Source organism: Sander vitreus, chromosome 13 (assembly GCF_031162955.1).
Source record: "Sander vitreus isolate 19-12246 chromosome 13, sanVit1, whole genome shotgun sequence".
Taxonomy (NCBI): Eukaryota; Metazoa; Chordata; class Actinopteri; order Perciformes; family Percidae; genus Sander; species Sander vitreus.
In genome coordinates, this window is record NC_135867.1 from 12,608,857 (window position 1) to 12,632,925 (window position 24,069).

Sequence of the window (24,069 nt, forward strand, 5' to 3'; positions counted from 1 at the left end):
TGGTGAAAGCAATGCAACATAACTTATTTAATCTGTTGGGTATTTGTGCTATATTAATATTTTCCTTTACACTTGTCTTTGTACAAGGATGAAAACCAATTATCTACCTCACTTCAACATCATAGCACACCACAGTGGCTGTATGCTTCAGCAAAGGGCATGGACACACACGAGTAAACACTACAGGGAATCAGTGCAGGGCAGCTGATGGCTCAGAGTCAGTATTCTACCTATTTAAATCTGTTTTTGTATATATGAGGATTGTGAGAGGCACCATTAAGTTGACAGGTTATCAAATGTTATCTTGTAGACAGTCAGGGTGCAGTCTGCAAGAAGGGAAGCACTCTTTGGTTATAAATATGTATTTTTAATGTTCTACTTGAGCGATCACATTTCATACAGACCCCAGGTTTCAAGCTATGTTTTGTAAGTTTTTATTTAAATTAATCTAAAAAAACATTTGTAAGCATTTTGATTGAAGTTAAATAAACTACAATGGCATAACTGGAGAGAGAGTGTGTGTTAATTAGTCAGTCCTGTGCTGTAAAATAGTTCTTCACACAAATTAACAGTACAGCATCTCTGATGGTATTACAGTTTTTCTCGATTGCTAAAACACTAAAACCCATTGGCTGAACAAAGCTCTCAGTTGCCTGAACTCATTTAGCTAATTGTGCAGTCTGTTGTCAATACCTTAAACCATTTCACACGGTAAAACACAATTTGCAGATCTCACTTAGACTTTTCAGCAAAACTCTAAACACATTCTGCACTCTAACGCACATGTCATCCATACTGGTAAACACAAGTGGCAACAATCAAATACAAATAGAGAACACATGTCATTTATTGAACACAACCACTCAAAATTGATTTCACTTGTTTCAAATGATGTGACACAACCAATATAAGCCAGTTCAGAGAGCAAACAGGTTGTTGAAGGTGGGAAGGAGAAAGTCTGAGAATGGATAGATGAAACAATGTGAGAGGACGAGTGTGTATGCGAGGGGTCAGGGCTGGATACGGCACACAAGAGGCTTCTTCCCCCCGTTGCCTCAGGAGGGACAATATTGCTTGTGAAGTGCTCTGGCCTGACCCAGCCCAAAGACAAGAAGAAGCACATTGATCACGTTTACTCCTTTGATTTTTGTCCCTTTTAGTATTGTATACTGTAGTACAGTGCATTGTAGGCTGTATACTGTACAATGAACAAATTGTATGGCTCTGAACATTGTGCTTTCCATTTGTTACTGTAACAGTACTGACTGCTCAATAGAGTTTGACTGGTTGCAGGAACTATATGTTTTGAACAATGTGTTTTAAAATTTTTTTGGTGTATTGTTTACTGACTGCTTGATAGTGTATATCATTTTGATCACTCTGTTTATGATTTGAGAGCAGTGTTTGATTTTGAACACAGGTAAAACTGTTTTGAGGCGAAAGTTTCATTTTGCAAGAGCAGTCAGAGGTTTTGTAAATAGTGCTTGAAGATGAGGTTTGTGTTTAATGTTTTCAGAAAATGGAGCAATTTTCAAAAATTGTGTTTTAGCAATTGAGAAAAACTGTAAATGTTGGGTATCCTGCCACCTACTGGCGCATCTGTGGCAATGCCTCACAACAATGTATCCCTCAAAATGTTGGAAATATTCAACTTTATTCTAACAAACATTGGTTAACATTCACACAGTCTATGACTTAACATGGCAGATACCCTTTTGTCTGGACGACCGAAAGAAGAAAGGCACAAAGTAAACTCCCCAGTAACTAACAATTGTGAGAGCAGACAAACATGCACACTTTCTCTGTTGAACACACACACAGACTGTAATTATACGAAAAGTAAACAAAGTGAGGGTTATTGCACACTATGGCTTTGAACCTGGTTAGTTCTGAATGCCAGATGAAGTATTAAGGCCTTAGTATGCTTCAAAGTGTTTTTCTAAACAGTCACTTTGTGCAGCATCGGTTCAGGTGTGCAGAGGTGTGAAAGTAGGCAGGATTTGAACTTCTCTCAAAGTGCTCTACTGCTGTCACTTTTCACGCAGCACCGTGAAAAGTGAAACTCAAAAGCCAGAGTTCTTGAGGGAGGAGGCTGTGACAAGTGGCTTCTTCGCCCTTGCTTTGAATGTGGCCATTTGCAAAAAGTATAACAACTTTTGCCTTTAGACATGGTTGAACACCACAAGTTTGTTTAAAGCATTCTTCCTGAAGCCTGGGTGCATTCTTTAGCTAAATCCATCTGGCTAAATGAAGGGGAAGATACGTTTCTTAAGGATGTAGAGGACGGTGGCGAGGAAGAGGGCCAGAGCCAGGAAGATGAGCAGCTTGTCTGTCAGCTCCCGCCGGTTGTACTTGAGGATCAGTTTCCTCCCCAGGTGGATGGTTCCTGTCATGCTTTTAAACTCGTCGTTGGTTTCCTGCACCGTCCTGGAGGAGGTGGCTGTGTGAGGAAGAAGAAAAGTATTAAAAGGTTTAAGGAGGAGGAAGATAGGTTTGGAAATGTTGATGGGAGATAGAAACATAAAAAAAAAAAAAGATTTTCACAGGGAAAAACACTGTTGTAAATTGGATGTACCTGTTGTACACAAACTCTAACCCTGATCAAAAGTTAACAAACACATGGACAAAGAAGATAGTTCTTTTTTTTTTTTACCCAGCGTGCCAATGGTGTCCTCGCTCTGCTTCACCTGTTCAGCCATCATCCTGCTCATAGACATCAAATTCTCTGTGATGCTACTACTGGTTTCTACTAGGCTTTCTTTGGTCGCCTTCCTGATACACAAACACACACAAAGCAGACAGGTGATGCATAATTGCTGTCAGTAATACGTATGTTGTGTATATATAGTGCGTCCAAGTGAAAGTTAGAGTCCAAGGAATCTGTGTTTCTTTTTTCTTAACCATTTAATAATTTAAGCTCTTAAATGTCAAATGTAATGACCCATTACGAATGGAAACCTAAATAATATCTTAAAATCTCTGACAAAAAGCCCCATTCAGACAGGATTAAAATTACAGGGAGGTGGGCAGTAAAATATTTCCCCTCCTACTTCTTAATACAAGTTGCTTTATCAGACGGCATTTTAATCACTGGCACTGTAACAGACAATAATGTGCTGTGGAAAAAACATTACCGACAGGTTTATATTATTTTGAATGATTCAGCTGTAATTAAATTATTAACAAAGACAGTTGCAAACTACTTAAAAGTATGTTTCTGAACAGAGATTAGGCCACTTTTACAGTAAGAACAAGAATGGTATCCACAACAGTTTATCAGTAACAGTAAACACAGCTCTATGTATAAAGACTCAGAGATACACTTTTTAAATGTTAAGAGTCTCTCCAGACTGGAATTTTTTGGAGATTAGAGGAACAAGAACAGAGAGTTTGCCAAAACCTGTAGGTAGGTAACTGGGGTGTAATAAGTAATGGGATGGGGGATTAGGTTTAAGCTGAACGAAAGCAAAACACCTGCCATATTACATTTATATTGGAAAAAGGTGATTGACTCATTGAGCACCATAGTAGAGTCTCAGCCTCAGAATTGTACTCACCTCTGTCTGGTGCTGTGGTTTTCTACTCCATGCAGCAGCTCGTCCTTCTCCGTGTTGTCTATGGCTAGTTTACATGCCAGGTTAGCTTTCCTCCACGCTGTCTGGTTACTGGAATGCACAGAAACCAACTTTGAGAACTGTAGATTATGTTATAGATTTCTTCATGTCATCTGGTCTGTTGTGTCTGAATCGGTTTCGTTTGCATGCTGTTTAACCCCATCAATCCCAAATGTGCTACTTGCATTTATTTGCCTCGCAAAGTCCTATTAGCTCCAGATATGGATGTACTGCACATTTTATCAAGGGTCAACACCTAGAATGTGAATTATTTCCAAAAACATTTCAAAAGCAAAATAAACTACAGGCTACTATAGAGCTGGGCAATATATCAATATTATATCGATATCGTTATATGAGACTAGATATCGTCTTAGATTTTGGATATCGTAATATGGCATAAGTGTTGTCTTTTCCTGGTTTTAAAGGCTGCATTACAGTAAAGTGATGTCATTTCCATACTGTTGTAACTGTTCTATTATTTGCCTTTACCCACATAGTCATTATATCCACATTACTGATGATTATTAATCAAAAATCTCATTGTGTACATTTTTTATTGAAAGCACCAATAGTCAACCCTACAATATCGTTGCGGTATCGATATCGAGGTATTTGGTCAAAAATATCGTGATATTTGATTTTCTCCATATGGCTCAGCCCTAGGCTACTATTTACAATATTAATAATGAACTTTTACAGTCTCTAATCTAACACATTTCAGGCACCACCAAACCTGACACAACATGCAAAGAGGGGTTACAACCAAACATTTTGAGGTGTTGACTGAGAGCAAGATACAGATCGGTTCACTCACTTATACATTGGAATGAACGTTGGCATTTTAATGGGATTGATAATGTCAATAAAGTCAGTGATTCAGGGGTAAATGAAGATGACTGCTGCTAATTTTTCCATGTCTGTGTGTATGTCTACACACCTCAGCATTTGCCTTCGCTGGCTCTCTGTCTCTGCCTGGATGGCCAGTCTGTCCGTCTCTCTGTCCTGCTCTCTGGCCATCTGCTCCAGATCCTGACAACACACCACGTCCAATAAAACATTTTGTTTGGATTTTAAACAAGAAATCTGTCAGATGCAACACAATATACATGGTGTGAGGCCTGACCTGTATTCTGAGTCTGAGCTTGTTGAGCTTCTGTTTGACCTGTGAGTTGAGCTCCATGAGAGTTGACTGAGGTCCAGGACAATCCCTAATGTCCTGCAGGTAACACAAACACACGTATGTATTCATGATTGATGTGGAAGTAAACATTGTAGGGCTGCACAATTATGGCCAAACTAATAATCACAATCTTTATGATCAATATTGAGATTATGATTATTTACCACAATAATTCACATTTCATATTTAAATAAACAGAGCACTGCTTTCACTTCCATGTTGCGCTACATTCTTGCTAATGTACACATCTTTGCATTAAAAAAAAAATGTTTGGATGGAATATTAGGATATTTGTTGGGTAGGTATTCTGTTTATAATTTTGGGATTCAGATTTCTTTTTTTTTACTTTGGTACTGTAAAATAACAGAATCCTTAAAAATGAATGCCTTTAATTAAATTGACGGGTTGCAGCGTAGTGTTTCCATTTCAGGTCAGTGTAAGAGTCTGTACTGTGATTTACTGTCATGTTTCTCTCCTTTTACACACACACACACACACACACACACACAGACACACAGTGTGCAGTAGTAATGACTCAGCAGTGCTGCTGGCTGAAATTCACGGTGTTGTTCTCCTGGGATAAAGCCACTAGCTAAGCGTCCTCTAACCGCTAGGCTAATTTATAAAGTGAGTTTAAACACTCAAACACTGCAGCACTACGCCATCTATGTAATACAGATATTCCAGCTGCTATAACAAAACAACAACAAAACGATCGGTATCAGACGTTTATGGCTATGTCGATCAGCAATCAGTTTCAGGGGCAAAAAATCAGGGCATCTCTAATATATATACAGTATCTCATAAAAGTGAGTACACCCCTCACATTTTATTAAATAATTCATTATATCTTTTAATGGGACAACACTGAAGAAATTACACTTTGCTACAATGTAAAGTATTAAGTGTACAGCTTGTATAACAGTGTAAATGTGCTGTCCCCTCAAAATAACTCAACACACAGCCATTAATGTCTAAACCGCTGGCAACAAAAGTGAGTACACCCCTATGTTAAATTTCCATAGAGGCAGGCAGATTTTTATTTTTAAAGGCCAGTTATTTCATGGATCCAGGATACTATGCATCCTGATAAAGGTCCCTTGGCCTTTGAAATTAAAATAGCCCCACATCATCACATACCCTTCACCATACCTAGAGACTGGCATGGTTTTATTTCAGTTAGCCTAATAGCTGGTTTGATTTGCATTGAGAGATGATTTTATGGAAAGTACCCCATGCCAATCTCTAGGTCTGACAGCTTGATTCAGTCTAAAATAACGTTAACTCAAACTAAACACTGGGTAAAGCAGGCTACAGCTGACGTAACGGCTGTTATATATTTTAACGGTTATTTTCAGGTTTTATTTTGAGGGTCTTTTAAAGTTATTACATGCTGTCTCAGCTAGCGGTTAGCCAAATTAGCTGTTAGCTAAACTAACATAGCTTCCTTTATTCAGTGGTGCGCGGTGGTTTATGGGATGAGTAGTTCCTTCGCTCGATAATGAAACTATGTACACAGTCTTTAACCTTTGACTTTTTGGGGATTTTCTGTTAGTTTTTTCAGTCAAAATGATATGTTGTATGCTTGTGAGTCACGTCGTAGCTGGTTAGCCTAAGGCATTTTCTAAAACTCTTTATGGAGGGATTTTTCCAAACGTCAATGGGAGAAATGAATGGGAAATTTACTTCCGGAACCCAAGGTCTCTCGGAGGAGGGGCAGGACTGTTGAGCTCTATAGAGTAAAAATATAAAGAAAAATGTGGTTTGCATCTAAGGAAAATGTCTTCGCTAAAAGAAAGTATTTGTGCGTGCATTTGGTATTGAGTAACTTTTGTAACACTCTGTAACACTGCTTGGTCAAAAGGCCTGGTGTGATGTCTAATAATTAGTCTGGCACAATAGAAGTACATTGCCAGGATATGACCCTGGCATCTGGCACGTTTCCATGCCGGATGTCCGGCTTTGCCCCTCCCCTTCTGCTATCTGTGTGTTATATTCTAAATCCCTTTGATTCAGGAAACAACAAGAACAACCTTTGAGTTACCAAGCTACACACTGAAAATGGCAAGTTTTGACAAAAATTTAGATGGTGCAATAAGGCTTGCTTGGTTCTTTCTGTAAATGATTGTAAAGATTTACAAAGAATATGTTTACGGCATTTACTATCCAGGAACGTGCTAGTATGTTTGCCCACCGGTTATGGAAAAAGGTTATTATGCAGGGCAAGAAAAAGACACGGACGGGAAAGAATTGCTGCGGCTCCATCATATACGGATCATCAGAAACATTTGTTGGCAATGACATGGAGAGCAATCCAGCAAACGCCAAAGTTGCAGTCTCTTTTTCCCCTCGCCTTTCCTTCACACAGCCGCTACGCTGTGTACGCTCCTTCCCAAGACCTTTTTGCAGAGGCATCGTCACTATGTCTGGAGCATGGATGCATTAAAAAAGAACCTGAACAAGCCTGGAGCCCTGTTCATTCCTACGAGAGTTGCTCAGTGGCGCATAAAGCCAAAAAACGTACTTGTATAAATTTACCTGGGTGCTGCTTCCGCATTATGGGGCCCATAGAGCAGGCACACTAGGAACCTCTACCGGCGGAGCTGGCCACTTCCGCTTTAGCGCTCTACTAACTTGAATAGGGTTTCAATGATTTAATCGTGTGACTCTTCTAGACAAAGATGGCAAATTATAGGACACATTTTATCAAATTCAGATATTAAAACAAGTCATTTTGCAGGGGTTGTGATTGGCGCTCGAAAAAATGTATCCACTGATTTACAGACGTCTCTTTCGCAATGTAAATCTATGGGAAAAAGTCTTTTTGGGCCCCATGGCATCACGTGATGGACCTGGAAGTTGCAAATCCACTGTTTAGCTGCTATGTCAAATTGGCATTCAAAGTATGGTGCCCTGGTCTGGAGCTTAGCACCGCGCACCAATTGTGATTGGTGTAAAGAAATGCAAACAAGCAAGAGCGTTTGAGAGAATGTATCTGGGGTTACTATTTATTTATGCCTAAATCCTACTAAACTGGTGTGTGTGTGTGTGTGTGTATTTATGCTCTGTTTCGTTCTGAAAGGAGTATTTTTAATTGCCTTAACCATGCTTTTTCAACAATAATAACTTACATTAAAGTTACTCCTAATTGATCCGTCAGACACATCCGTCAACTGTCGAATCAGCCAACGTAACGTAATTTCATGATAACGTTAGACGTTAAAAGTAGTGGGAATAAAACGGTTAGCAGTAATTAAAGGAAATAAAGGTAAACAAAGTTAATATCGTATCCTTATCACTTTCTTTTTCTTACTGTGTATCTTTTAACTGAACGTTAACGTTACTTAGCCTCGCTGGTGTAACGTACAGCAACTTTCAGACCTGTAATGTGATGTTTCACGGACACCTCTCCAGAACAAAACCGATACCAGCATGAGCAACAACAAAAAATTCAAAAGAAAAACCAGACGTTTTCAGTTCTTACCTGAACAAGAGCCTTGATTTCTAGATCATATTTTATTATTTCTTGTCCACAAATTCGGACGTGAACATCAACAGAAGACGCCATGTTTGTTTTTGTACGACTACGGAAAGCTGGAGGCCCAAAAGACAACTCGCTCTGCTGACTGCGAAGCAATATATGTGATCTGTATGGATCTAACGGTTTTCCTGTCAAACTGCATCCATTTATCCGTGTAAAAAAAAATAAAAAATACATATTTTGTTAAGGTATGATAGAATAATTACCGAGTACATAATATACAAATAGAATTTAAGTTTACCTTATAAAAGTTACAAATTCTTTTTAACATGACTTCCCATTTAAAAAAAATATATACTTTATTTGGACAAACCTTAATGTTAGCAGAGCATTTATGCTTTGTGAGTGGTATAATCTTGAACTCATTATCTTTTTATATTTTGTAGCTGATTTTGTATGGCTGCATCATTTTCACATGCATCCACTCAAAATGTCCCCAAATTTTGGATTTTAAAACAAATGTATGTTCAACTGCTTGACAATACAATGTGAGTTTGTAAAAACAGAACCACCAGTGGGCCTGCAAGAGTTTGTCAGGTTAACTTTACTTAAAAGTAGCCAGTGATTCTAAGAAGGCCACAATAACATAATAACACTACTAATCAGCTACCCTTGTGTTTACTAAAAACACTCCAGAGAAATGAAAGTGTGATCCCACAAACATAGGCCTATGTTATGGCTATGTCCAAAGCAGGAGGATTTCAGGACATTAGTTTTTAAATAGACTGTATATAAAGATTTGCATAGCAATGTGTCACCCATTGGTTTGCATTGGAGCCAATTTGAAGCCCAGAGAGAAATACTGCATTAGTAATAAGCACAAATAAGCATTGTTCAAGACTTTACACCAAATTTACCCTGTAAAAGAAGTGTTGGAAAAATGTAGGCAAAATATTGTGATTTTTGTTATTTATATATTTCAATTATACTCATTTCTTGTGGTTAAGTAAGCTGGCCAGATCCAAACCCTGCTTTCATCGTGAGTTTAATCTAATTTCAATTGTAACATGAACTTCATTTAATGGACTTTATTGGACTTACTCCCCTGGTTTGTACAAACTTTTCACTTTCGCTTGAGTAAAACATGCTAAAAAAAAGTTATTTTGGGGAATTATTATATATTTGTGACCTGTTTTTAAAGAGTTTTGAAGAGATATCTTCAGTAGAAACAAATAGACTGAAATCCAATAGTGTGTCATGTAGGTACTTCTCTTGTTCTCTTGTTATCTATACATTCTTGATTTATACTATTAAAATTCAATGAAAACATTTGAGTATATCTGTATGTAGCCTACACTTGGAACTTCATCTCAGTCACCAAAAAAACAAAACACACACACACACACACACACAAGAGTCAGGATGGGGTGCTAATGGTTTTATTATTTCGATATTAAAATCAATAAACATAATCAGACTATTGTGGTTACAAGCAGAGCTGTGGTACCAACTCTCAGCTGATACAACACAGAAATAATGATTGAAAAAACAAGAAAGAAAAAGAGAGGCACAACAACACAACAGAGATTTAGGGCAGGTGTCCGCACTATGTTGAGCAGCTACAGACGAAAACTGTCAGAAGCTCTGAAACAAAATATGTTGTTACAGTACAAACCAAAAAAAAAGGTTTCCAAGCCTGTGCATAAATCCACCCACTGTGCCTCCAAAAAAGAAAAAAATACAATGTTAAGCAAAAAGAAAAAGTTAGATAAAACAAATGTAAAAACCCAGCACGACATTTAATACACAACATAAATATAACAATTCTCAAGATATTGTATTTGAACAGGCATATATGTGAACTACAAATATAGACGTCATTGCTAAAGAGAGGATCAAGTTAGTTTCAGCAGGATACACTTTCTGCAGGTTTTGCTTCTTTATGAAATTATCACCAAGAGATCTATTATAGAGCACTTAGCAATGAAGTACAGCCTTCCTACTGAGACTGGGAAGAGGAACACACACACAGGACTAACTACAGAAAGATCCCATGCTGTTGATCTAGTCAAATAAGTTACCATACAAGACCAGAAGCATCATAACAATGGCATGTAGCTGTGGAGCTCAGGATGACAGATACCTCCCAAATCCTCAACATGTTTGGACTTGTGCGGATTTCCTATAAAATCTTACTGGTCGTCTTTCTTATCAAAATAGAAAAAAAAAGAAACAGAACATATATGCTTTCTGGTAAACATTTTCTGTTTGTTAAATGTATCTCGCTCCATGCATTCTGGCAATAGAAAGGAGATGTAAATCACTGCAGTGTTGGATGATGACGTGTAGAAATGGAAAGAGGGGTTTTGTTTTTATTATCGAGGGTGGGTTGTTGTTGTTTGCTTCAATAAGATCAGTCTGCAGATGAGGAAATGACTCCCCCCCCCTCCCCAGATCATTCACTGCAGGGGAGGGGGAGAGGTCTCTGCCCACTAGCCTTTAGTGGCCCCTGGCTAATCTCAGGAGCTCCCTGACAAGACAACTGCGAACCAAATCCCTTCAGAAAGAAAAGCACCCAGAAGGGAGCAAAACATCTCTGGCGCAGTGGTGAAGTTTTCGCAGAAAACTGATCAAATGCTCAAATTTCCCCTCCAAAGTTAGAGAGAGCAGGCGAGCCGAGTCCTACATTGAGCTCCAACGCTGTGAAGCAACCACAGCTCATGACAAAAGAAGAGTTGTGTCAAGGAGAGGTTATCTTTGATGACTTGGTGAGTCTGGTTTATGGCTCTACTGCACCGTCTGACCGTGTCAAACCTCCAATGACAAAACGCTTCATGGGCTTCACAAACGATTACTCAAAGTCACAATGAAACTGCTGTTCTGAAAGCATCTAATTAGTTTCCTTTAATAGGGCAGAACATAATGCAGAGAAAGTATTAAGTCATTAGATACTGAAGGACAGGAAGGCAATTACTACACTAAAGCCACGGTGTGTGGTATTTTTATGTAATTATACCTTTCAAATTATTCTGATTACATACTGTAAATTTAGTTTTTGGAAAAATATTTGTTTATGGAAAAATCTGCTGAAAGTTGGTGCAGTCTGTGTGTTGCTTTGAGCCTATTAATCTCAGACTCTATCCGCACTAAGCCAACTCATTTTTTAAAACAGTTTTGTTGTAAAAACAACATGCACCCAGTACTAAAACTACTACATTTATTGTTCATCTTCCTTTTTGTGTGTATCACATCCAACAACTCCACTGGTTGCCTGGCAGAAAGTCACTGCCCCGTGCCAAGAAATAGTCTGGCACATAATACCTGTAAAACTGGTTTCTATTTGTGTACAGATTAAACAAACAAGATATAACACGTTAACCAGTGAGCTTCAGAGGTGACAGGCGGGTGTTTTAAAGTTGTGGACAGAGCCACTTTCCAGTTTTTGTGCTAAGCTAACATAACTGGCAGCTGGCAGTAGCTTTATATTTACTGTACAGACAAGCGCAGTATCGATCTTCTCATACGACTCTCATCAAGAAAGCAAATAAGCGCATTTCCTAAAATAGTAGTAGCATTGGTCATGTAAATGATAACAGCAGCTTTTGCAAAAGGAGTAGCCTTAATTGGGAAACAATTAGCAAATCAAAATGCTTATTCTTTTTATGTCCATATTAAATTAGTTGGATTTTGCTTGCAATTTACAAATGTGGTCTCTATTCGGCATTTGTCCATCTATATTAATGCATCCTTGTATTTATTTAGTTTTCAACTGATTTATTGGATTTCTACTGTCTCTTTCTATTGTCAAACTAAATTGTTTTGCAATCTGATATTGATGCACTCTTTACTCCCTAATTAAACATGAATCCATGATCGTCTTCATAACCATTTGTATCATTGAGTGCAGAAGCGGGATTTTACAAAAATCTTATTTATGGTACATGATGAGGTAATATTACCTAAAATCTTACCTAGTAAATCTAATTACATTTCTATGAAAAAATACAAGAACATGAATTTTGTAATTATTATGTAATTATATAGGCTAGTTGTATAAAATGACATGGAGAATTATATACAAAAGTCATTTCTGGTTTCATTGTGACTTTGATTCATGTCTGTGAACCTCATGTGAAGTCTGTGTCTCCTAGTAAAGCCTGCAGTGGAAAAGCTATAAAGTCTAGGTCCAACAAATTCTCTCCTTGCATGTTAATTTACAGGACAAAACAAATAAATATAAAGCGAAGTGGTATAAACGCTGGAATCAGGGAAAAAAAGGCAACAAAATGAATTTAGGGAGAAAAAATTTAAAGGTGCAACATTTGACCGAGTCAAAGCATAAATATCAAATAATATCAGTTAAAAAAAAAAAGTTTAAACATATAAGCAGGCCATCGGCCACATAAAGATACAACATTCATGATCTTTTTGGATCCTGGCGATAAGAGTCTCCCTCTGTGTTCCAAACAAAAGTCTAACAGGAAGTAGCACAACAGGAAAAGCTGCACCAGACACTCACATCTGTCTGTATGATCCTGCTGAGGAAGACTAGTCTACATTCATCAGCAAAGCAGCAGCAGCAGAGTTTATACCTCGCTATGTCAGCATACAGCAGTGCAGCAGTCAGAAACACAAGACTGCCCAGAGTCATCGACAAAAGGAATAATATGGCTAATACAGCTTTTTAACAAAGCCATGTTAGCACCCAGCCACTGACAGATTAGCACCACAGTTTACCTCCATGCTCAGTTTGTTGCTTCATTCGCAACCCGTGACTCAGTGCCAACACTGACTTCAAGGAGGGTCTGGCACTTCATATAGCAAAGTTAAGAAACAGAAAAAATAGTTTTATGCTTTTTTGTTTTGTTTTTCTCGAAAAAGATCTCAAGAGGCAGCAACATGGTGCTCCATCAAAACCACAGAAGAAGAATGCATTGTAATTGTCTAGATAAAAAGCAGGCCCAAGTCTCCCCCTGCCTCAGACACAGTGGAGGTTTGCTCTTCTCTAAACGGACACACCAGCAGTGATAGCAGCAGCAGCCAATACAGAAAACACAATAATGTGGCATAGTGGGCAGAGAAAGAGCTAAAAACGGAACCAGGTTTCCCAAAACATATATCAATTTATTTTACAAGTTTATATTTATGCTCTTCTTCAGTAATACTTCTTCAGGGAATCCTATGCAGACATGACAAAGTGTATCTGCTGTTAAAGGCTAGATTATTATACAAAATGTAGTGATTTGGGTTAAAATGAGGTTTTCATTTTGTTTTTGTACTTCAAGTTTAGAGTTTGGGAAACCCAGCCCCTAGTTTCTGTAGGGAAACCCCCTCCAGACTGACAGAAGGTGCAGATTTGTGTTATCATATATTTGATTAAGGCACCTGGTTCAGCAGGCATCATATTCAAAAACCAAGTGCATGGTGAGTAACACGCTTGGTCTTTTGACTGTCGTAGGAAAAAAGGTGTGAAAAAAAAACATGTTGTGTGGTAATAATATACTGCAATTGCGTCATGGACACTTTCAAACAAAAACGTAAGTGTTTTTGTGCTCATTCAATAGCAGCAGGTATTAAATCATTCAAATTAGAGTGCAGTGAGTGAACTTTCTGACCATGGAGACGCTTTCTGTTGATTGGCCAAATTAATTCCCAATCTGCAAAGAACTCCAGACGTCACTTGATTCTCTCAGTGCTATGCAGGAAATTGGCATGCAGAAACATCATTCCCACCGCGTTTTTTTTTTTGTCACAGAGTACATTTCTGTAGGTATCTAATTTACACAGGAAAAAATGTGAAGGGTAGTAAGCATAAAACCTCTGAAGATGAAGTGTTTTTACAAGCAACGAGGGCAGCCCACATGGGTCTGAACAAGACAGGAAACATTCAAAATGCCCAGAAAGAAACTCCAAGCCAGACTCTGAGATCTGACATCACAGCCAGCAGGAGGTGAGAATTTTTAACAAACCTAATTTATTGAGACAAGAATATTTGGTAATGTTCATTTTACAGATTTGTAATTTCTAAATAACCTCCTAATAAGTTGCTTGGAAACAACTACTATTTTCACTTATAAAGCTGTTGTGGTGAAGATGTAGACTCTATTTGTCCATTGTTTATGTCTAAAGAGACACGACAATGTATAAAAGGCTCCATTACCTTGTATCTCACGTTATGGCTCCGTAGCAGGCGTTTTTGTAAAAATAGGCTAACGATTGTGTCATAACCACGCGACTTTCTGTCGCATAGTAGACAAATTACCATATAGTCAGGAGAAGCTCGCAGGCAGTTTCGACTTACATTAGCTGTTTAAGTTTAATTACTAATGTTAACTAGCATTTTAGTTAGCAGTAATTAGCCTGTGTCCATGTTATCTCCTTACATATACCTACGCTCTCCGTCTCTGCAAGAATCGGAATGATTGAGATTTCTCTTGGCACAGCTACCAGAAGACTTACAACTTTCAGACAGGTTGCTCACGTCACATCTACGTCGGCAAGCTCAGTTTGAGGCTGCGCAGTAACGCTCAGCGCTCACCGGAAAAGTGCTTCTAATAGACTTCATTGGTCTCCGTGGAAATCTACGGCCTCACTTTGTCCATTAATTTCACTGTCTATTGTAAAAACCAAAACAATGAGTTCAAAGATGCTAGAATGCTCAGTAGAGCTGAGGGAAGCTGCAGTTGCTGAGTTTTTTCAGTTCTCTGTGGGTTTTATTACTATGAGCAATACCCGTCACTGTACTTGTACACCATGTTTTTATACATAAATATTAATTAATGCAGCTTTATCCCAAATATATTTTCACTCGTTATTTAAAAGTTATAATTATGAGTGATTATTTACTTGGGTGAATTTCCATATATGTTGAATTATATGTTTGGCATGTTTAACTGACCTGCTTTGCACTGACTAAAACTGAATCGATTAATTGTAAGCGTATCAATTACTTGTTATTTTCCCTATTATCAAATTGCATACATGTAGTTCTTTCAAAGAAACTTCTTTGAAATTATTCTTAAATTACAGAAACAATAATAAAACAAAGCGTTACCGAATATTTCCTCTGGAGATCGTTTCTGAATGCACAAGTAAATACATAGCAACATGTTAACATTAGTAGGAAATCTCACTTGCTATCTAAATCAACAAAAACAATGTCCTAAGACACCAGAATATGTGCTTTTATTTTGCAATTCTGGTAAATATTTTGTACCTCTCAGATGGAATAAAGATCATCTGTGACTTTAGGCAGTGGTATCAAATCCAGGAGTCTGACTTTCACAAAATAAATAATGGTATGCTGAACAATAGCGAACATACAGCTCAATAATACAGTAATCACCATTCTGTTGTTGTTCAGAGTAAGAATCTTCCTCTGATTGGTCCAACAGTTAGAATCAAGGAAAATGATTGGGAGGGAAAGTCTGGTCTGATGTAATTTGTGGATCTAAATACAGATTTTAATTCTTGGATGGTTTCTTGAAAAATTAAATGTAATCAGCACCATGTGACAAACCCCAGTTATATCACGGCAGGAAATCAGTGTTAAATCCTTCGTGAGAGGAAAATGTTGTAGGTTGTGTATGTTTGAATACCAGTGGGGAAACAGCGGAGAAACTTTTTGAATTCTTGTGACAAGTCTGTTGGCCTTTTGTTGTTTGTGTACAGAGCATTGCACTATATTGATTGACATTGATAATTCATAACACACACGCACAAAATATTTTAAAAAAGAATGGCGACAATAATTGGAATACATAAAAATATTTTCTTTTGATTTTATATGTCATCACATATGTCAGATAGAAGAACGATATTACCCTGAATTGCTGAAGAAGAGCTTTATGGATCCACTTTTTATTGGACAATAGTAGCACAAAGTTACACACTCTATTAGCTTAATAGTTGACTGTATAGGATTTACGTCAGAAAGGAATTGTTTTACTGGCGTGGATTTTCACTCATTTCCTTGACTGTTCAAATGCCACAGAGTCTCCTGGTTTGAATGTAAAGTTGCACAGCTTGCACCTATCATGTTAAATGTAAAAACCTGTGAGGACTCTTCCTTGAATCAGCCTCGTGATCCACTAGAAAACACACACGCTCTGCTGAGCTGGTCTACTGTTGGACAACCAGCGGCCCTTTAATTACTGTCGACCCCCTACCAGACATGGTCAAAAATGTGGTTGAAGAAAATGCTTCAAATATTGTCCCAGAAGATACAACTGATTACACATAGTAGATTTTAAGCCATTTTTCAGACATATTTCCCCATGTCTGATTTTCAGTCAAGGTCGTTTTAAGCCAATTAGGCTGAATGGTTTTGTTGTTGTTGTTGTTGTTGTTGTTGTTGTTGTTGTTGTTGTTGTTGACCGTTTATTGGCAGAACAATGTCATAAACCTCGGGCACAGCCCCTTGGCAACTGACATGCCTGCCACATTATTATTTTTTGTGTGTGTACGTGAAAAGTTCAAAAAGGCAATAAGTGTCCGGATTGAGTCTCCATTTATAACTGGCTTGCCATACAGTACAGTGATATAGTAACTTCCCCAAGGCGGCCCGGAACAACATCTTTTAAAAGGGCTCTCCCTGGCCACCCTAGGCTAAACCCCCTCCTCATTAAGTCACAAGTAGAAATCAGTTTACAAATGATAACAATATAGCTCTCTGGAGAAATGTGTCTACACTGTACATCACCCTGAAGAGGAAGCCAAAGCAGAATCAGTTTATCCATAGGAAACCTCTACTGAAGGCAAATGAATCATGACGCCAAGGAGGTTAGCATCAGGATCAACGTAGGGGCCCTGGAATCAAAACCCTCTTTTTTTAAGACCACAAACACACTATCCACACGGTTTCTGACCAGGAAATAGACCTATCCTGTCTAGACTGGGCTTCCCAAAGCCAAGCAATGATTGTGCTTATACCACACCTCATATCATTACATGGCTCCAGAAACATGTAGACCTAACCCTCGTCAGGCCATACACCTATTCCCTGCTAGTTTATAGACCCAGCCAAGTCAGGTAATAGACCTATCCTAGCAAGTAGTCGTCAAGCACACTTGCAGCATTCACACCAGGCCTTTTTAGCAGCAAATGGAAGAAAAAAAATGCTTTTTCTTTTTGTTTTGTTTTCCTTTTTTGGACAAAGTGCTTTTGTTTTCAAACATATAAGATATAGTATTTTATACACATATCTAACATTTAGAAGATACATATTAACTTATAGTCTATTTACAAAAATGAATCACTACTAAGAAAATAGCTATGGACGGGAGGGAAGAGCAAGTCACTAGGCTACAACTAGACTAAAATGTCAAATAAGAATCATGGATAATCATCATTCTAGTTTCAGAAAAAAAGCACCATTTCTCCCTTTTAGGCGGAACATAAATCAGTAAAGTATATATATACATATATGTAGCACTAGCTGTTATTCAATCACACAATACAGAAAGCTGACAGCTCTGAATCACCATCATCAGACATCAGTTAATTCTGTGAAGGAGTACTTTCTTCACTTCAAACTAACCTGAATCAAACACTTGTCAAACACTTATTGTTTGTTTGTATTTGCGTGCTAACAGAGTGAACTCCGATTGAATTATAAAATTCCTGGGAATTGTGGCATTTCTTTCCAGGAGGCAGCAGGCAGGGCAAGCATAAAGGCATCATGCATTTTAAAGGTTGGACATGCTGCCAATTTGTGGCCTGGATATTGTAACTCTGTGTGTTTTGGTGAAGAAAGTTATTCTTTGCAGTTGTGACTGATCAGGAAAGATGTGAGCTAAGGACCAAAGGCAATGCTTGTCAGATAAATTCAGCAATGCGACCCCAAAGGCAGCAATGCCAATCCCAGGAAATGCAAAATTCAACCGATTTCATGGTCAAAGAGGGAATACGTGTAAAAATCGGAATGATTTTCACACCAGATCAATCTGGGACCGACTCAAATGGCTTTGGCTTTCTTACAGCAACTGCCCTCAAACCTCCATGCCGTTGTCCTCTGAGTTTCTTGCTTTTCTAGACAAGTCCCTGTTCTTATTCTCTTTATAGACCATCAAACTAGACCATGGCTTCACTGCATTGTGTTTTAAATAAATCCAGTCATGATTCTATGTATATCCCTCAGCCAGCAAAAGAGACTGAAGGGGTCAAGTGTTGGTCATCAGATCGACTGGCTGCTCTTTAAAACCTTTCTCCTCTTTTCCTCCACATCTTCTTCTCTCCACTCAACTAATACTTCCAACCCAACAGGAAAGATAGCAGGCAGCTAAAGTACAAAAATATAAGAACTTTTTTTTGGTGGTTTTTGTGTTTTTTCTTTTTTTTTTTTTCTCTAACTTCTGATGCAAGGGTAGGCTTAAGAAATGTGTCATGCTTAACAATTTATCAATTGTCATGAAAAGTGGCATTTCACCATTGATAGATATAGCATTAATGGTTCTATAAACAGTACTTTGAAACACAGTTCAGTAAATATTTTGTTGATGAACTAGACCTCGTCTACACACAGAAATCAAACAAGTGAGGAACAAAACATTTTGGTTATTGTTGGTGACATTTTGACATACAAAAATGTAACATAGCTTATCAACTAGCGCTCTTGGTTTTCTCCTAGATAGCGCTATTAAAACAATTAGCATGTGGATGGAGGAATCAGTTCAGGAATGAAGTGCTTGCTAAGCAACACATCTACTGGAGAAGCCCACAGATGGGGTTAATTTTTAGATTTTAAAAATGAATGAATGTTCCTTTTCTGACCCAAGCTAATTTCACAGTTCAATGAAGTTTCCTGACCCTCCCACATTTCTTACATTCAATACGGCATCAGGTAAGCTGTGCAAAACCTTACTTTAACTGGCTGGTCGCCATTTTCGTTGCATGTGTCTTTGGTACAAAAAACAATCAAAATATAGTGTGGAAATATTTTTTTGTAACTCGAAACAAAAATAAATTTTAACCCTCCCACAATCCCTAAAGACAGAGTACCAAAAACCAAAAGTAATCTATTGCAGAGCCCTCCTATATACACAGACTCTGTGGCATGACGCAACGAGAGCTTCCACTTGTTTTATGTACATTCAGAATATCTTTAGACAACTGAAATACACACAGTTGTCTCCCTCCTCACATTCACTAACAATCTCCCTCAGTGTGAAAGTAGTACTCTCCTTGGCTGGACCTTAGGGAGTTCTGACCAATCACCTCTTCTTGTTCAGTCCCTCTCACACACTCACTCAGACTTACAGAAACGCACACATACATACACAAGGCACAATGAATAGAACTCTGATCAAACACTAGTATGAACACACCAAACTGTTAGCCTGGTCATCTGTACTGTACAAAAACTGGAGACAGTGCCCTTTTTCACTAGGAGACACTTTTATGTACAGTTTCCTAGAGGAGATGGATCACTGTTTGTCATTTTTATCACCACCATCATCATCTTCCTCACAGTCTGCTCCCATTCTGGCAAAATGCCCGTTTCACTCAGTCAAGTTACAACCGGCACAAGGCCAAAAAGCACCAAACTACATGCACTTCCTCTCAACATGGACAACTACTTCCTGTTGTTTAAGTTAATGTAGTCATAATTAGCCATTAAGCTTCCTCCTGCCTGCCGCAAACTGTTGCTTAATCGTTAAAGTCTAATTTTAATTTTAAGCTTTTGCCTTTAATGTTTCGAGATTTAGTTTGCTAAAAGTTAACTCCTACATTTTAACAACAGCAGACCTGATTGGCAAACAGGGGATGGCATGAACATATTTAGGCCTTCAATACGAAATAAATTCTGCCACCCTGAAACGCCTCGGAGCATGCTGCTTTTTTTCCTCTGCAGCTTTCTTGGCAACTAAAGTACTTTATTAAGTGGGTCAATTTGACATCCTGGAGTTAATTTTTGTTGCCATGTGAGGTGAGCCTCTTCCAGTAAATGATAACTGGAACTTTTTCCAACCTTTAATGGTGTCTGACCTGAAACAATATTTACTTTATCAATTGTGTGAAAGTATTTTGGTGGTTACACTCTTTGTCTCAGCCCTGGAAGCAGATCTCTGACAGAACCACCCCGACACAACACAATGTTAAACACATCTAATTATCACCAGTGGATTTAGGATATGCTATTAGCCATACAACTAATCATCCCTTGCTTTTAAAAAGGTGCTTTTCCCAGCAGACACTCACGATGGGTTGGGAGACAGTGACACACTGACTCTGCGCAGTGTGCAGAGACAGTAAGCTAGGGTGTATGCCATTCAAGTGCATGGCTAAATCAAGCACACATACATACACACAGGGAGTGGTATGTGTGTTTGTGTGACTAACAATGTGTATGTACTCTGTGTTGGAGGGGCATGCAGAGGGGAGCATAGTTACAATGGAACAGCAGGGTGGTAATATTTAGTCCACTCCTCTCAGTGGACCGCGGTTTGTCTAGATTTTGGAGGTGGGGACTCGCAGACCGACCAGTCCACCGGTGGGATCGCCGTGTCCTGTGTTCTCCAAGATCTTGTTGACGAAGTCTGAAGTCTGCCCAGCAACCGGTGATGCCACTGCACGCACAGAAAGACATGAAGATACATTCAGAAATGTTAGAAATCAAAAAAACTTGTTTATGCAACTTACTTGTCTCAAACAAATACTGTCTTTTGTACAGAAAACATTCTTTATTACCGTCATTAACCCTCCCTGTTCAAATTGAGCTTGATGTAAAAAAAATATATAATAACATATCTATAAATATATTTTTATCCATCAAATTTTACCAGGGATTTGTTTTTGTTTTTTTAGAATGGGCACTTAAATATCCTTGTAAAATGCTTCATCTGTATTATTTTCTGATTGTGTTAATAATATAATAAAAAGGGTCAATATTAAATTGATTGATTTGCTGTCTAAATACTAGCTATATTATTTCTCATCATCTGCTTTTTCAATCATGTAGATTTTAGTAAAAGTATGTACTAGGCCTTAGTTTCATATTTTAACCCATATTTCATTATCAAATGTATTTGACAGTCTTGTAATTATTTCATTTTTGACAGCAATTCTTCTGGAAATCTCTTTTTCTGTATATTACATTTTTTAATTAACTCTCCTCTAAGTTTCCCACACAGTCAAAGACAATGGCTTCCATTAAGGTATGGATATATTATATTATTTGTTCTTTAATCTTTGAATCTTTAAATAACAGCTGTCAACCTTCCAGTGTTTGAATTTCATAATGATGCTAGCTGTTTATGTCTGTCAGCTGTAAATGACTCAGTCATCCCCCTCTTTAATTCTCACCAAGTGTCTCCTGGATGAGATGCTCCAGAGTGTCAGCCATGTTGGTCGGACGCGGAGCAGAGTCCTCCAGTCGGGCAACTATCTCCTCCTTGATGGCATTGATCACAAACAGCAGCCGATCTACAGGAGGACACATGGTGGAGCACACAAACTGACATCTGACTATAAATAGAGGACACTCTGTGTGTGTGTGTGTGTGTGTGTGTGTGTGTGTCAAATATCTCGAGAACCAAGAATCTACTTCACACTTGGCGGGTGTATTTCTTGGTACCCAATGATGCCGTATCTCAGTTTTGGTGCAGTTTGGACACGCAACACATTCAATATTAATGAACTGTGAATCTAACAGTTTTTGGCCCACATGCAAAAAAGACGACACACACAGCACGCTGTTGTACGAGTCTCTGTACAGCAGTGGGAGCGGGGTTGCTACAGCCGTAGCGACTTATTCATTGTGGTTTACCAGCTCTGACTATTTGCTGCTACCAACGTTACATGATTGCTGGATAAACCAACCTAACATTTTTTTCACTTTCCTGGAGTTAAAGAGGACGTGCAGATAGTCTATAGGAGCATCGCAACTCTTGTGTAAGTGTGCCATACTAACTTTCACCACTAATAACTTATTACGTTAATACCTCTGTTAAAACAAGCAAATAATACACCTGAACCTGATGTTAAGTATGCCTATAGCTACCTCATACAAGGCAAAAGCATGGGTGATATATTACAAATAGCCATGGTTACATGCATTACTAGAATCATAGAATAGAGTCATCAATTATAAATTATACAATGTTGGTTTCACCCTGCCATACCTGCGGACTGTGACTGTGTTAACATTGACTACATTTGTTGAAATAGGCATGCACCATTCATGCTGAAAGGTACATACAGGTTTTGGAGCAACATATGCTGCCATCCAAGCAAAGTCTTTTTCAGGGACGTCCCTGCTAATTTCAGCAAGACAATGCTAAGCCACATTCAGCATGTGTTACAACAGCGTGGCTTCGTAGTAAAAGAGTGCGGGTACTAGACTGGCCTGCCTGCAGACCAGACCTGTCTCCCATTGAAAACATGTGGCGCATTATGAAGCGCAAAATACGACAATGGAGACCCCGGACTGCTGAGCAACTGAAGTTGTACATCAAGCAAGAATGGGAAAGAATTCCACCTACAAAGTTTCAACAATTACTGTCCTCAGTTCACAAATGCTTATTGGGTGTTGTTATGAGGAAAGGTGATGTAACAGTGGTAAACATGCCCCTGTCCCAGCTTTTTTGGAACATGTTGCAGGCATCAAATTCAAAATGAGTGAATATTTGCAAAAAACAATACAGTTTATCAGTTTGAAGATTAAATATCTTGTCTTTGTAGTGTATTCAATAGAAAATAGGTTGAAAAGGATTCTCAAATCATTGTATTCTGTTTTTATTTATGTTTTACACAACGTCCTAACTTCATTGGAATTGGGGTTTGTATATCAAGGCATGAATAAAATGGATGCAGAGGTGTATGAACTTGGTGTGAAAACTGTTTCGTAAGCAACATACCGTACTCCGTGCTGAGTCCCCAGAGCTTCACTTTGTTTGCTTCATACTGGGCCTTCTTTTTTAAACGACAAGCTCTAAAATACACAACAGATGAGTGAAGTTTACTAAGGCATAACAGAAAAGAGTTCTTTTTAGCAAACAGTCGGCACTGAGAAACATGACATACTGCTCCCAAATCAGCATTTTGACTACAACTATACTCCTGCAATCATGTTCTAAGCAATACAACCTTTTATATATATATATATATATATATATATATATATATATATATATATATATATATATATATATATATATATAAAAAAACACATAAAAAACACATAAAAAAACATGTTTTTTTAAAAAACATATACTGCTGAGGTCAGCGGGATTGTACATAAAGGTCTGTGCCACTCTAATGTGTACATGCTGGCATGTTTTACCTGGATGCCAGCTTGTTCTTCTCCTTGCGTGACCGTGGTCTTGCGGTTAGCGGCAGCTCACTGACAGGGGTCAAGTCGCTGATCACCTTGTTCAGTTTGCGGAGCTCTGTGCCAATCTGCAGCAGCTTGCGGGGATTGGGAGTCAGGTCTTCCACATCTGTGCGGCGAGACTTCTTCAACATATATTTTCCTTTATGACAACCAATGAAAAGAAGGCATTAGAGACACATCAAAATCAGTGTCTGTGAGATGGCACCTATTGTAGTTGCCATGTCCACTTTTTCAATTGGTTTGTTATTGTTTATCAAGTTAATTAATTTTTTTATATGTTAAATAATCTAAATAATAATAATTAATCATGACATTTTTACTTGCACCTCTATCAGCCAAAACTCTTTTTTCCCTCTTCATTTTGAATGCGAAGGCAGAGTGGGAGAATTCATTTGAATGTTACTTTTTCACTGTTTTACTGTTCATGGAATATCTTGCAGAGCATTAATTAAAACAATTG

General features: G+C 38.2%; 2 protein-coding genes across 5 annotated transcripts in view; both read right to left on the reverse strand.

The window, feature by feature from the left end:
* Positions 1 to 1,334: 1,334 nt before the first annotated feature.
* Positions 1,335 to 8,389, reverse strand: bnip1b (BCL2 interacting protein 1b). The gene is made up of 6 exons (XM_078266345.1): positions 8,282 to 8,389; positions 4,741 to 4,833; positions 4,555 to 4,646; positions 3,558 to 3,665; positions 2,654 to 2,772; positions 1,335 to 2,440 (listed from the first exon to the last, which is right to left on the reverse strand). The coding sequence occupies exons 1-6, from the start codon at positions 8,363 to 8,365 to the stop codon at positions 2,244 to 2,246; spliced, it is 693 nt and encodes a 230-aa protein (XP_078122471.1). The 5' UTR covers positions 8,366 to 8,389; the 3' UTR covers positions 1,335 to 2,243.
* A 7,718-nt stretch (positions 8,390 to 16,107) lies between these two features.
* crebrf (creb3 regulatory factor) overlaps positions 16,108 to 24,069 on the reverse strand; it is a 36,476-nt gene continuing 28,514 nt past the window's right edge. For all 4 annotated transcript variants that reach the window (XM_078265496.1, XM_078265498.1, XM_078265497.1 and 1 more), the window contains 4 exons: positions 23,559 to 23,748; positions 23,134 to 23,207; positions 21,581 to 21,700; positions 16,108 to 20,844 (listed from right to left, as the gene is read on the reverse strand). In XM_078265496.1, the coding sequence (XP_078121622.1) occupies positions 20,726 to 20,844; positions 21,581 to 21,700; positions 23,134 to 23,207; positions 23,559 to 23,748 (503 nt within the window). In that variant the 3' untranslated portion in view covers positions 16,108 to 20,725. The remainder of the gene's footprint in view (positions 20,845 to 21,580; positions 21,701 to 23,133; positions 23,208 to 23,558; positions 23,749 to 24,069) is intronic.